We start from the raw sequence: 15,529 nt of genomic DNA on the forward strand, positions 1-15,529 counted from the left end.
TTAATGTGTTATAATTTCAATCTCGAGTTATATTCATTTGAAAATTGTGAATAGGATTTAAAAAACGATGATCTACGTGCTCTAGGACTTGATCATAAAAAAAAAACAAAAAAAAAAAAACAAAACTGAAACTGGCGAATAAGGGACTATTAATAAATGCTCAAAGAATTCAAATGACTATCGACACTCCTCATTGTTCTAAATTTCATTCAATCATCTCGAATTTCGAGATATTTTATCAGATGGACAGTTAACAACTCCTAAAACCTCTGAAAAGATACTTCTTGTGAAAACTACTGTATCTGTTATCTTGAAAGAGCGATTTTTAATGTAGCAATTGATAGTCACATATGATTGGTCAACTAAATCCACTTCTTATGGTATAAATAACACTGTGACACCTAGATATAATGTTTGAAAAGTTGAAAAATAATAACGTGAAATAAAAAAGATAGAATGAATCTATAATATGCATGCTATGTAAGCCAGGGTTCGTACGATTTTTGGAATCTAAAATTCCCTGACTTTTCCAAGTATTCCAGCCCGAAAGTAGGATTCTTTCAGTAACCTTTCATGAAATATGCTGCTGATTATTGACAATTTTTTTACACATCAATATTAACACCTTCGATATTACCTAGTAACTAACTTACTGTCTGACTATCAATTTACAAAGGACAGACTGCGATTTTCCATAAGAAAAAAAAATTGAAAAAGGTTTGGCGTTAAGTAATATATTATATAAAATGTATGAAGTGGTGCGACGAAACAAAATTTTCGGTGCAATTTTTTTTTCCTAAGATCGACAGTACTTTCTATAAGAACGAGTTTATTTCTTCGACAGACTCAAAATTCCATTCACGTTTTTGAAATTTCCATACTTTTCCCTGCTGTAAGAAATTCCCTGATATTTCCAGGTTTTCCCTGTACGTACAAACCCTGGTAACATATGAGAAGTTCTCAGTGAACTATGACGTCAGCCACTTTCTTTCACCTTCGTCGATACTGATTTTTGAAATAAATTACCGAATGTATTTTCAAATAGTAATCATTGTAAAATCCGACCAATTGTGAGGAATATCGATGAGAGTTAGAGAAAGAAGCGACTCTTCACGGAGAATTCCTTTTATATATCACGTATATCTATGTATATGCCTATATATGTATATGTATATATATATCTTTTACACGTAGCAAATGAAAACATGAATGATCGTAAGAGATAAGATGTATTATGCTGATTGAAATTAAGTATGAATAATATATAACAAGGTGAGGAGGGTACATGCTACGCTTACAACTTACAGACTGAAGCTTTTTGGCGGGCATGGAATGAAAACAAGTTTATATAATAAATTCAGAGATTTCTAAATTACATGTTACTTCAAATTTAATACTGGTTTTCGACATGTAATGAACATTTACAAAATGAAACGCTGCAAAATCCTTATACGTTATATTGCTTGCAGATCTGACAAAATTCTAATGCGTACAAGAGAGTTTCGTCTGCTACGGCAATGAACGAAAACAATCGTTTCAATCGTCTGAAACATTCAACAAAATATATGCATACGAGTGTGTTTCGTAAATTGGAAAGATTCACGTTGCGAATGAACAACAGGTACTCGAATAAGGTATACGAGATTAGGTTCACGGAACAAATACCATAAGCTAGGTAGCTGAAAATAGATTCGCTCTGGTGTTACAATATTACCTTTGATGACAACAGATTTTCACAAAGAACATCACAGTTGTCACATTTCAACGAAAAGCACTGAATAAAAGAGGGTTAAAATAAAGAGTCATAATCTACTTGGTGTATACATACATTATATATACCTATATATATGGGGCATACTATGATATCTCAATTAAGATTCTACGTTGATGTCTCAGATTAGCTTTATAATTTTTTGTATTTTCGAAAGTACACTACGTAAATCGCTGTCAAAATATTTTTCAGAATTTTTCAACTCAGCGTATCTGAAGTAGAAAAAAAAACCCCCAACTTTCTACAATATGAAAAAATTTAGAAATATCTTATAAAATGTAACACAATTTTTGACACCTATTAGAAGTTCATCTTCTTTCATAACTTTTCGTAATTTCAAAAGATTAATAAGAAAAATGAAAATAGAGAAAAATGATTGAAAAAATTTTATATTTTGCATCCCTGTAACTCTCTAAATAGACATTTTTCGGCCCATATAACGAGCCTATAATATGTTCATTATCATTTCAAAAGTGCTCTCGAATCAATTTTTTTTTTTTTTATCTTTAGAACTTATGAAATCTCCTTCTTTTAATAGATATCAAAAATTTTGCAATATTTTGTAAGATTTTTCAGGTTTTAGAAAGTTGTTTTTTTTTTTTTTTTTTCAAGTTTTTGAATCATAGTTCAGATACGCTGTGTTGAAAAATTATGAAAAAATTGCGACTGCGTTTTATGTCGTGTACTTTCGTACAAAAAATTATAAAGCTAATTTGAGATATCGACGTAGAATCTTAATTGAGATGTCATGGTATGCCCCATATATATATGTCTACTCTACATAAAATTCAATTAGATAAAAGCAGTTCCATTAAAAAATTCAACTACTATAATTTCCAAGTAAATACAAAACGATAGTGAACTACTTATACCTTCGGGAAATATCTATCCAGGTACTGCATGTAAATGGCAAAAACGTAATTTTTTTAATATACAAATGATTTATATTTTTGAACACTCGGTGATATATTTTTTTCATTAACGCTGACAAGTTATTCGCATAAAGAAATGCAGTATTAATGGTAGTAACAATACTGACCTTGTCAAAATGAACTTGAACAGCCATCCCGTTGACATTGTACTCGTTCCTAATTTCTTGACAGTACTGTATCGTACATTCTTTTAAAGTGTACAGCAAACTATTTTTCACCTGCCGGAGTTCTGCAATAAATATTCAAAACATAAGTAGGAATTAGTATTCGCAAGGAAGAAATGTTATTCCTGTAAACAAAAGCTGGAGAGAAAATGAAAATAAGTTATTCTTACCAATTTCTAATTGAGTCGCATTAGTCCGTAAGCCTTGAGTGATATCCTTAATCATCTTCAAATCATTACCAATCTCACCAAGTCCAGAGACGATATTATTCAGATTTGTCAGTGAGGCGGCGTCAGAGTATTTCGCTAACTGTTCCGTAACGATTCTTCCGCTTGCTTGGAGAATATTGTTCAATGTGTACTCGAGTTGGTTGTAATTGGTGCCAAGTAAATTGTCAATTTCACGGGATGTAACGCGGAGGTACAATTGGACATCCTTTAGGTTAGTTTTAAGATTGTTCGGCAGTTCGTTAGTTCCTTCTTGCATGTATTCGTTTGTAACAAACGCACAAACGACACCAAATCTGTTCGTATAAGAGAGATAGACATAAGATGTAAGACGTATATTTTAAAAAATCGAAATTTACATTCTGGGAGTCGTTTCATGTGAAACCGAAAGCTTCGCAGATAAAACATCGATCGACAATTTTAATTTTCCTGAACTTTTTTTTGTGTATTCTTTCAACTTTGAATTGAGATAGTTGTTCGACGGAAAGAGTGCAGTTTCCATGTATTCGACTTTACAATATAATTTCAGATTTCAAATTCGGCACACATGCTCTTCTCCTAGTAGCTATATCTTCAAAAGTAATGAAGATAATTGAACAAACACAGAAGGCATAAAATAACTTCGAAACTGATATAGATATAATATAATTTTTTTTATAACCATTTTGCCGTGAATTTCATTGATTTGATTATTTAACCTTATTATTTGTCATCGACTGCCAATGTTAGAAATATGAAGAACACTTGGTTGTATTCGTTTACTAATTGTCTATTAACCCACCACTTTTCAAAATGGACCTACGGTGGAATTCTATTTAAAGATTCAATCTTTTCGTCTAATGACGGTACACACAAAGTATGGGGTTCGTTTTCAAATGGCACCTCTGTAAATATTGAAAGTCGTACTTTATATTTTATTTGCTTTGTTAAATATTGAGAAATTTTTACAAAAAAAATATCTTTTAGAAATATGTAAAAATGAACGATCTGATTGAGTGTCAGTAAAGTTCTTGTCGTTGACTTGTTCGAATCTATCGTTAAAGGCTTGCAATTTTCCTTTTTTATCAACCAACCAAACTGATCCTAATTTTTCATTATAATTATTAAACTATTAAACAGAATTTGTTCAAATTTCGTTAGCGCATTACATTTTCATTACAGTATTCGGAAGATGTCATCTATTACGGATTTTAAGTGATAACGATGTGTATAGGTGAAGCTGAGAGGATATTCACTCTCGAGTATACTCGCTTCTTAATACCTCATTGAACTTATTTTTTTTTTTTAAAGTTAAATAAGGTAGTAAGACGCGAGTATACTCGAGAGTGAATAGCTTCTCGGGTGAGTTACTTTCCACCATTCTCAAACTAAGCAGGAGTAAAATGAGACATCACAGAGTTATTTTTGAGCAATATTGAGGTTGTGGAACGTAAAGTACGATTCCAAATGGTTTCTGACCAAAAGAAAAAAAAAAAACGATTCGAGGCAGCCGACTCCGATTTTTTTACAAGTGCTACGTCAAAAAAATCAAATGAAGTATAAAGTGTAAAATATAAGTTTCAATATTTGCAAAACGGTTATTTAAAAGAGAATTATATACCTTGGTGCGTATCGTCATAAGGCAAGGAGATTCAATTTTACAAAAACACCTCGTCGTTCGTCAATTTTGAAAATTAATGGTCTCATGTACAATTAGTTGACGAATATAACAAAATTGGTTTTAGATTATTAAAATTAGCAGTCAATTGGGTTCGTTCAACGGAATTCACGGTTAAATAGTTATAAATAAAATTATTACATTAGTTTGAAGAATATTTCATACCCCATCCCATGCTTCTTTGTTTGTTCAATTATTTGTCCTACTTTTGGAAATATAACAATTGGAAGAAGCCGAGGGCGTGTGTCAAATTTGAAATTATCAACTAGAATCGAAAATATGAATATTAAGTATTTTTTGTATAACAGATAGTTATTTTTTCGTCAGTAAAATATGTAAAAGAAAAAGATTCAGGTAAATTAAAATTGGGAATGTTGCAAAAGAGTATTCTTATTGACTTGAAATAAGTCTTATTGTTAGGCAAGTTATTGTTAGGTAAGTTAGGCACAGCTAGTAAATAAAAATTGGAGAATTAGTCGCTAATGAAATGCTTTTTAATAACGGAAAAATTTTTTTTTTCGCTCTAGCCAGTCTTGAAAAAATGCGACAGACCCAGCTTATTATGATGCTGGCATCGCCACATAGTGAAGATAGTGCAAGCGAAACTGAATTCGAAAAATTCCAATATTTATTCCTTAATTAATCACTGTCGATTGACATCAGTTTCGTCCTCCTAAGACCACCCTCACCACAGATATTCTACCCCTCAGCCAATCCATTACGCAAAAAATTTGTTAATATATCGACGCGTGAATTATTCGCTAATTAGTCGACTACTTCTCCAATTTGTATTTCCTTGTTACGCTATATTGGTATAGCCAGCTTAACGGAGGTGGCGAGTTCAATTAAACGTTGAATCAAAAAACGTCGGATTTTGGGGTATGAGTAACTTTCCTGAATTCTGTTAGAAAGGAGCGATGCACCGTCGAAATCTTAACACTTTCCGTTCGTTCGTTTATTTAATACAGGAAGAAAAAGAATGAGTTTGCTCGGTCGGTAAAGGCAGGAGTACCACATGATCTTGAGAACAGTGTATACTCATAATACACTTACAATATGATCGTCGCAACAGCGATCAAGACAATGCTGAGCATAATTTTTCGGCAGTGATCATGCTTCTTGTCGAAAGGTTGACTTCGCCCGCCGCAATGACCAGCGCAACGACAGCAGCAAAAGAACAATCCAATACACGGTAGAATAGCCGCGAGTAATAGGCCAGCTATGGCGAGACCGGCCACACCGCTGTAATGCTTCAGAATGATTTTCCACTCTTTAACTGGATCTGCAAACTTCGGTTGACCATCTTCCAGCGTTATCATCCCTGCAAAAGGATGAAAGGTTGACTTTATTATTAAAAAAAACATTCGATTTTTAACAAACTCAGAACAAGCAAATATGGGACTTGTGAATGATTACATCGAATTTTATTTTCACCAACATTTGAAGCTAGAAACATAATTATCGTCGCGAAAGGATGTGCATGAATCGCGGGGTTGTAATTTCTTGCACACGCGCCCTGAAATTTCAAGTGATCCTTGTAACCACTTTTAATCCTTGAAACCTTGTAATCTTTGTAATCATTTGAAACCTCTGTAATGCCTTGTAATCTTTTATATCATCTTTAGATTCCTAATGTTATCTTTGTAATCTTTAAAATCGTTTAAAATCGCTTCGTGTTATTCACGTTATCTGAACGATTCTTGTAATCTCTGTAATCACTTATAATCGCTTCTGATACTTTGTGACCGTTAGTAGTCTTTATGTTACTTTTGTAATCCTCAAAATCCTTCTCATCAATTGTACCTTTTGTAATCTCTTGAAAACTTTTTCACTCCACACATTACCTTTGTAATCTGCGCAATCTCGTTGTCATTTTGTGAAATTTTTTGTACGCGTTGTAATCTGCTTGTAATCTTTATAGTCGTAATCAGTGTACAGTATTTTTTTAATCATATATATAGCATTATTCAGTCGAAATTCAATTAATCAGAGAAGGTTTACTTTAACACATACCCTACAATCGATAACCAATTAATTAAAGTTAATTAATATTTCCTTTAGACGTACCGGCTCGTAACTCATTTGGGCATGGTTTCGAGTTTTATAGTGATGAATTCTTACATGGGGAGGGGGGTCAGAGTAAATATTGTAATTGCTAACATTGTTTCTATTTTTAGGGTGAAAAAGGGTTGAACCGTATGTTGATCTAAAAAATATAGCTTGGAATTTTACACTCCCGCACATTCGTGATCATTTTTCGATCAGGCTGAAGTTCGTAACGTTAATGTAATGTTGCATCTTTTGAAAAAGTCGAGGTTATGCAGCTTTAGGATTACCTGTAATTTAGTAAAATGTTAATACATCATCAACAAGCTCAGATTTTGTAAATTCAACTTCTTCAGGTATTCTACAAAGGTGCAAAAGAGTAATTTTTGTTTCAAAGTTGCGATACATTAGCGTTACTAACTTCAGCTTCATATTTTTTGTTGGTATAAATAATAGAATTCAGGTCGATCAGGAATCGGTGATATCATAATTAAAACTTGAATATTAATGATTTCTTGTATAACGCGGTGACTTGAGTAAATGACGAGGAAATCCAAGGAATTGTTCAAGCAGAGCATGATCGGCAATTGTGAGGAAAGATTAGGCGAGCACATAGCTATGGTAATATCGGAGATGCAGGTTATAATGCGAAAACATATAAATACGTTGACAATGCGAGAGGATAAGCACGATAACCCGTCGCGTCGTCGGCAACTGTGACGCGGAGAAGAGGTCAGTGACTTTGAAAAATCGATCGAGACGCCCAGTAGGTAAAATGTGTGCAACGAATGTACACTCGGGGACAATGAATCTAAGACGGCTAATTTGTTACACTAGACAGTTATGGTGGCAACACAGAGAAACTTACAGCGCCATAGCCGGCCGAGCGCGACATAACATAACCCGTGACCGTCAAATCTAACCTTAGAATACCACGGGGATAATGACTTGTTGGATTGACACGTCATTTTCGACGATTCGACGGTCATGGGTTATGTTATGTTTATTGAGATTGAGTTTGTTTCGCGCTCGACCGACCGTGGCGCTGCAGGTTTCTCTGTGTTGCCAACATAACTGTCTAGTGTAAAAAATTAGCCGATTTAGATTTATTGTCCCCAAGTGTACCTTTATACACATCTTATGGGTCGGTCATACATTGCGTTTGATATACGTACAATAGGTGCCTGCGTAACACAAACATATTATGGGAAATTAGGCGGTGTGTAAGACACGACATCCTAATATAGTACCTATAGAAGTATAAAATCCGATACAGACAGGATTCCATAAGCCATAGCCATAAGGTAGAAGACATATAAAAACAATGGCGCTACGGCTTCTGCAATATGCTTACGGCACCGGGAATTTCAATCTAGACAATAGTCAATATTCCGTAAGCAAAATCACAATTGCGGTCTACAATGCTTATGGGATATGGACGGTGGATTTTTTTATAGATAGAATTATTCTAGGATCCGTTAAGCATTTAAATTCAGGTTATGGCTTTTGCAGTCCGTTTATGGCTTATAGAATTCTTCGTACTTCGGTTTTAAGGCGAGGTTGGTTGGTCGAAAATCTATAGTTTTTATTAACCCTCCGCCAGCCATGTGTGTTTATAAAAAATTCAGGTAATCAGTTTCAGGTGCCTACTTGATATTCCAACAGTTTACATTAAGAAATTTTCAATTAGTTAATTAGTAGAAATTGTTAAATAATGAAAAGTTCTCCAGACACCGATAAGTGAGAAAGTCAGGGTGGAGGATATCGACCAGATTGGCTGGCGCAGGGTTAATTTTATCATGAGGTAGTTGTAAATTTAGTATTCGTCAAATTATTATACATATTCATACGATACGAAAACCTCTTTAAAAGTATACAACGAAAATAGAAAATACGGAAATTTTTAACAAAATTTTAGATGTAGGTGATTTACTTCAGTTTGCGTCAAACTGGTTAAAAATCTAGTAGATATATTAGTTTTAATTCTATGACAGCTCTTTTTATTCAGGAGATTATAGTTCACGTATCAAGATTCGCGGCATAATTTACGAGGCTGAAATTAGGAGCGTTAACGCAGCGAAACATCAGGGAAAAGGTCATTACTGTGCAATATCTGAACAACTTTTAAGGAGTTGGCTTTTAAAAATATGAGTATATATTTTGTTAATCAGGGTTCATCAAATTTCAGACGATCCTAATGGTGCGAAGTAACGAGATCTCCTAAACATGCATTATTAGAGTAACGTTACTAACTTCATCCTCATCATAATTTTAGGTAGGCGAGGATTCGTAGAAAAATATGCGTGCATTAGAAGTTATAAACCGCAAAACTCATTGTTATGTAAAAATTTCGGTAATATTCTGTGTTGTTTCAACGTCTTTAGTGGCTAACTTATTGACTTTATATGGAAAATTCAATGACAAATTTGTAGGCAATTTAATTATCTATATAAATGACTGCAGAGCTGTTTGTGATTTGTTCAAAATAATCTCGTATAGACTTCGTGTAATAATTGAAGTCCATACAAGCCTCGTGCGAATCGTACTCGAGTTTATGAGAATTTACATGAATTTTACTAGGGTTAAGAAAAGTTGCGCGAACTTTACATGACTTGGTGCAAAATTTGCACGGACGCGCACGCACTCAAATTGAATCAAGATAATTTTTGGTTTTCCACCAGAACGTATATGAAATTCTATACGAAAAGTACTAGCAATTTTCAACTTTGTACAGCCTCAGCGATATACAACTTACGTTTTTTGCCTAAAAATTCACACTTAAACGTCGTTAATAGCTAAACTATTGACTTTACAGCAAAGTCAGGTAACAACTTTTTAAAGACTTTAATTCTCTACAAAATACTTCCAGGATCAAGTCAGTACCAATAAATGAGATCGAGTGGTAACAGTTTTCAAGAAAGATATCACCCTCGTGTTATTTAAATGGGGAAAACTTCGAATTCGAAGAGCGACATATTCGAATTCGCTTTCAGAAACATGCTTTGATGAAAAAGAAAATATTGTTTCCAAACGAAGCACCCTAATGCAAATAGATTAACAGAGCAATAGGTGGACAGGACGTAGTTGAACGAAACCTAGGTTACATAACATCATGAGTGAAGGAAATTACGGCGCAATTGTCACAAGAGCATAATGCTGTTTATTATGTGGAGGCTTACGTGGAATGAACTATAGTTAAGCTTATATAGTAGAAACATCATTTTTTTTTTTTGGTCGAAATTTCGGCCCTAGTTGTGGGCTCTCCTCGGGATAAATTTTTATTTCGTTTAAACGTCTATAATAAACATATGAGAGAACATTTCAACGAAATCCAGAATATGAATTGAATCAGCAGTGGATCAAGTACTGACCTCATAAACTCAGAGCTAATTAAGCTGGAACCGCCAGATTCGAAAATCGGTAAATCTCTTGTGGAATAATTAAGGGCTAATTGAAGGCTAATTAAACTAAGTGCTCATTTTCGAATTAAATTCTGTACGTTTTTTTAAAAAAACCTGTGGCGGTGCCGCCTCGAGATAAATCTGGAACCGCCACGCCAAGAACCACGGGATCGAAGAGAAATTGCGAAAAACTGTTCACGCTAGAATTGAAGGCTCCAGGAATCCACGTTTAAAAGATTTTCTGAAAGTCACCCATAGGTGAGAACACCCCTCGAACTCGAAAAATCAGCGTAACTCTTTGACAGAACAAGTTACAGGGTTCCTCTTTTATATACATAGACATAACAGGTTTGAGAGGACCGAAGAGGTTGTTCAGGTTATGCCATATTTGAGCAATCGATACCACTCATCTCTCTATCTTATGTCCTCCCCGCTTTACGTCCGTGATTACAGAGGATTGCAAAATCAAAAACCGATGAAAATGTCCGTACTCTCTTTTCGTACGTTAATCCGGAACGAGGGTAGGGAAGAAGAAGAACAGGGAGAAGACTTATTATTTCAAATCTCAAACCTTACATATTTAACCGATTGAACATCGTAAAGGAGTATAAAATGGGAAGGTCGCAAAAAAGATTATGAACTGTAATCCTGAGACGCATCGTGATCATGACTGCATTGGTTTCAATTCGTAAGGACATGTAAGAAATGTACGCTCCATTGAATGAAATGTCGAATTTGTATATAATGTATAAGTAATCGATTTCACAATCAGTTTCGACAGCTGCTATTCTCTGTTGACTCAACGACAAGTATTTCATAATTAATACTTTACATCTTTTAAAACAGCTGCAAATCGAAACTTGCAAATAGCTTCCTCGATATTCCGAACGATGCTCAAAAAGTCCTCTCCATGAGGATATCTATCTTAATTTTGGCTCGCTTATAGCGGAATATCACGAAAGTGCTTTGCAGCTTTTTTGAAGTGATTTATTCTTGTTTTTATGTATAATCCAGTAATCTCATTTCGTATCAAATCATTCTTATTAATATTACAATATGTAACGTGACGAAATTCAATCCTCGAGATTTTCTGCAGACGACGTTCTGCTTCATTATATGTATTGTTACGATTACCGTAGCCGACTGATCCACCGTTGTCTACTCCTATGCTCATTGATTTGATTAAAATTGCCGCGTCTTACATAGTACCGAAGCTGACTGCCAGGCGTCGCAGTGGTTTCTATCGGGTACATCAATATGTCGAAAAACCAGTATTTAGTTATTGGTATACATCAGTGGTATTACCGATATTTGTTCTCCTCAGCAGTAGGCAATCCAACATACTGAAGCATTTACTTGAAAATACTCGGTAATAGGATATTGTTTCATTCGAGTTCACCATCATTTGCGTAAATAGCACCAATGAAGATCATTTAAACGCTCTTTTTTTACTGTCCTAACTTTTGATTCATCCCTAACTGGAATCCCGATTTCATCCACATAACGGGATTTGTAGTCACCATCATAGGTCGTGGATCTGCTTTTGCGATGAAGGATCTGGCAGTCGTTCTGAGCTTACGAGGTGTCAAGCACGTATCAATGGCATATCAAATTCCCAGACGTTTCCCAATTTTCCAGAAATTCCCTGACGCTAGATACTCCGGTTTATAACCGTTTTTGAACGTACTGATCATGAGTTGTTGATAAAGTGGCTTAAAAGAAACAGCACCACACGATGAAAATGGTTTTATTAGGTATGTACGTGACGTTTGGTCTGGCGATGAGATGTAGCAGCTACACTCATATATACATTTCAACAATCGCGGTTGATGATTTACGAGGTACGATAAGAGCCGGATAGCTCGTTGAAGTTTAAGATTTAATCGAAATTCACCCTGTCGGTCCACACTAACCGCTAGAAATGATGAACAATCAAAAATCCACGCGCTATTTGCATATAATAACGACAACGAATGTTCAAACATATTCAAGTCGATCAATCGACTCTTCGACATCGTCCATACACCCAGCAAAAGAAAATTAATGAATGCAGAGTAAAGATTGTCGAGACATGAATATTTCCAACCGTAATTTAGAGGTTTTTTCTACTTCTATGCCATTTTTAAGTGGAATCGATTACTATCGGCAAAGAATCTGTAAATTTCGGCAGCAAAATACTACTACAGTACTTTACAAGCGTTCATTTTTTAAACTACGAATACTATGAACTGGGAACGCTTGAAAAATAATTTCGGTTGATCCTTCACAGAGAATGAATCAGATATGATTCATGTTTCTACACCTACTTGAAAGGTTGTTAGGCAGGCGAAACATGATTTTAGCGCTGTGACTTACACAGTGTTCGTTACAGTGAGCGAAGTCGTGAATACATACATAATATACACACGTATACCCATCTCATTATTTTTTGTATGAGAATGAAAGCGTCGGAGTTCTTTGAGCTTCGTTCGAGCGTTTTTATTCACACTTCTTTCATATTTTAGAAATGAAGTATAATTGGGCTTAACGAATATTCTATTCTAGAGGTACGAAACGAGGGACTTTCCGAAAAAAAGTCACCATCGAATGACTGAAAGTAGCGCTTTTGCACGTATGCATCAACTGTGCTCAAAAATTATAAAACGAAAGATGTACGGCGATTTGTTTGCTAAAATGAAAAGAAATGAATATTTTTACAACACAAGTACAATATTTATTTACGATGAAAATTATTGCATTGTGAGAAATTATTAATCATTTCATTTCTCGAAGAGTGAGTTCAAATGTGATGGATAAAATTATAAAATCCGAAGAAGTGACTTTACAAAAGAATTTATCGATTCACTGGGAACTTGGTATTTGTTCACAGATTTAAAACTACGAACAATCAATTCCCCGAGGAAATTTGAACCTGTTGTACGATGTCATGTTGATATACAAAACGCAGCTAGTCTTAAATAATTTAGTGTTGTTCGTTATTGCCCAAAATATCAGAGGCAGTGAATAACATTAAATGTATAGGCAATTAACGATATTCTAATTTACCGGGATGTCGGCAGATTTTACCGTGTTGAGAATATTGTTGTTGAAACTGAGATACATCCTTTACACTTTTGCTGGATTTTTTTCCAGTACAGATAAGTGATCGAGTAGTGTTGTATTGTACGTAGATCGTTTATTGTCGATTTATTATAGTAATAACATTTTTCCTAACTGTCGTAGGCAGATAACGTTACACATCTCTAAATTAGCTAACTTATCGCAAGTGACGACGACACCATTTCTCAACATTCTCTTTCAATTCCATTTTACAGTAGGTACAGTTACTTATTTGCATAGTAAAAAATTGTCGATATTTTGTCGTAATAATTTAGTATTCTTTACGACTTGAGATTGACGTTTCCTTAATAACAGAACATTGTGAAAACGTATGTATAAAACGTGGTATATTGTATTTTGTTTACAAAATCAGGAAAAAAGTGAAAAATAAATAAAGCCGCGTAGCGAGGATTCCACGTTAATCTTGGTCAAAGAACGGGGGAGGCGAAAGTGTTTTTTTATTTCACGTCGTAACGCTTGATCTATCCTCGTTTCAATATGTGTAATGGAAACTTCAGAATTTATGCATCAAATGTGCGATGTGTAATATTTTCGAACGTTCTTGGTACAAAGAATTCAATTTCAATCATCGGTACTACTAACATTAATGGTTGAAAAGTAGTTATTTAAACATGTCAATATTCTTCGCTTTTCTATTTTACGAATATGAGTCTGAATACCCATCGATCGTCGGAATGATCTCGTCTCTAAGTCAGAGGTTGATAGATACCGGACACACGTGTAGATCGTTACAGGTACGTAGATGTACCATCTGCATTATAGTTGTAATAAAATATCGGAAAGAGAGGAGGAAGGAGTGAGAGAAAGAGAGAGAGAGAGAGAGAGAGAATCGACCAAGGCCGGGTCTCCGTTCCTTTTTATTCTTTTAAAACGTCAAGCCAAGGCCTACGTAGCGTGGAGTAAAGTCATTGCCATCCTGATGCCCGCCACGCATCACAGCGTTCCGCAGTTTCTGCACCGACAGAATCAAACTCTCTGTCCTTCGTTTAATTTGCCTGTAGCAAGCAAAAGGCATTGTACGAATTCATACAGGATGTAATTTCGGGAGTATTAAAATAGTACAAACAGGCAAGTTTTTGTCCCAACTAAAAGCGAATGGCCAATCAGAGGCGCTGAAGTCGCAGTCGATTAAAATGAATTTAATTAAACACAAGGTCTTTCCTATATGCCGTTTATAGAAGAACGGATTTTTAAGCCGACAAAGTACAAATAAGAGATTCCATTTGTCGATAATTTTAGAGCGGTAAGTTCACTTATTAGTTTATTAGGAACGTATGAGTGATTTACAAGAGATACTTGGGCTTGAAAGAGCAACAGATTCAGATATTAATATCAGACAATCAGAGTTCTTAAGAAAATTTTTGAGGTTTCGGAAGATTTTATAGCACTATATCGTAATTGGCGCAAATAACATTGCTGACTTTTTGATCGACCTTTTTGGTAAGCCTGAAAGAATTTAAAAATAAAAAATAATCGTATTAAATTCTTAGAAAATAAATGTTTTTATTACTTTTCATTTTTTACTATATTTTCACGCGACATCGACTATGAGTTAAAGTAAGCATTTCTTACGTGTTATTTCAACGTAAAAACGAAAACTGGAAAGCGGGACCTCTAATTCTTACCCGATCGAGCTCAAATTTGCAGAGAATTTGTTCTTCGTCATGAACAGCAGTTTTATGAGGAAGCAGAAATTTTTCAAGTAAATATGTATCTATATTTTACAATTATGTATAGTTACCATACTTACATATTTTACAACCGTGCGCGTAATATATCTATATTTGTCAACCTTAATTAGAAGACGTAGCAATGCCTTAGTGTCTCTTTTTGTCTTGCCGGTTTAATTACTGCCTAGATAAAACTCAGCGGAGAAACCGCAGGAGCCAAGGCCTCAAGCTTAATTGTGAGATGTCGGGCGGAGAAGCAAATGTAAAGTCTCACGAAAATGTGACGACGAAAGTTTCATTTTCACTTAGAAATCGAACAGAAAATTTGACAATGGACCAATTCCTTGGAAATGAAAATGCCTTATAACTGTGATAATCAATTCTTTTTTTAAGTCTAAATTATATATATATATATATATATATATATATATATATATATATATATATATATTAGTGGTTGAAATAATAATAATAATAATAATAATAATAATAATAATAACAACAACAACGATTTATCATTTTTTCACCGTTACGCATTTTT

The 15,529-nt window shown here is 34.4% G+C and overlaps 1 protein-coding gene across 7 annotated transcripts in view; it reads right to left on the reverse strand.

Moving 5' to 3' along the window:
- The window catches only part of LOC124214965 (prominin-like protein), a 56,257-nt gene that overhangs the window by 26,274 nt on the left and 14,454 nt on the right, over positions 1 to 15,529 (reverse strand). For 6 of the 7 annotated variants that reach the window (XR_011176759.1, XM_069134740.1, XM_046617770.2 and 3 more), the window contains exons 2-5: positions 5,805 to 6,072; positions 3,038 to 3,390; positions 2,811 to 2,932; positions 2,644 to 2,667 (exon numbers count right to left, since the gene is read on the reverse strand). Coding sequence is in view for 6 of the 7 variants with exons in the window: in XM_069134740.1 (XP_068990841.1) it covers positions 2,644 to 2,667; positions 2,811 to 2,932; positions 3,038 to 3,390; positions 5,805 to 6,072 (767 nt within the window). In the remaining variant the exon portion in view is untranslated. The remainder of the gene's footprint in view (positions 1 to 2,643; positions 2,668 to 2,810; positions 2,933 to 3,037; positions 3,391 to 5,804; positions 6,073 to 15,529) is intronic. The other variant, XM_046617771.2, reaches the window with a different exon arrangement.

The sequence above is a fragment of the Neodiprion pinetum genome, chromosome 3 (genome assembly GCF_021155775.2).
Source record: "Neodiprion pinetum isolate iyNeoPine1 chromosome 3, iyNeoPine1.2, whole genome shotgun sequence".
NCBI lineage: Eukaryota > Metazoa > Arthropoda > Insecta > Hymenoptera > Diprionidae > Neodiprion > Neodiprion pinetum.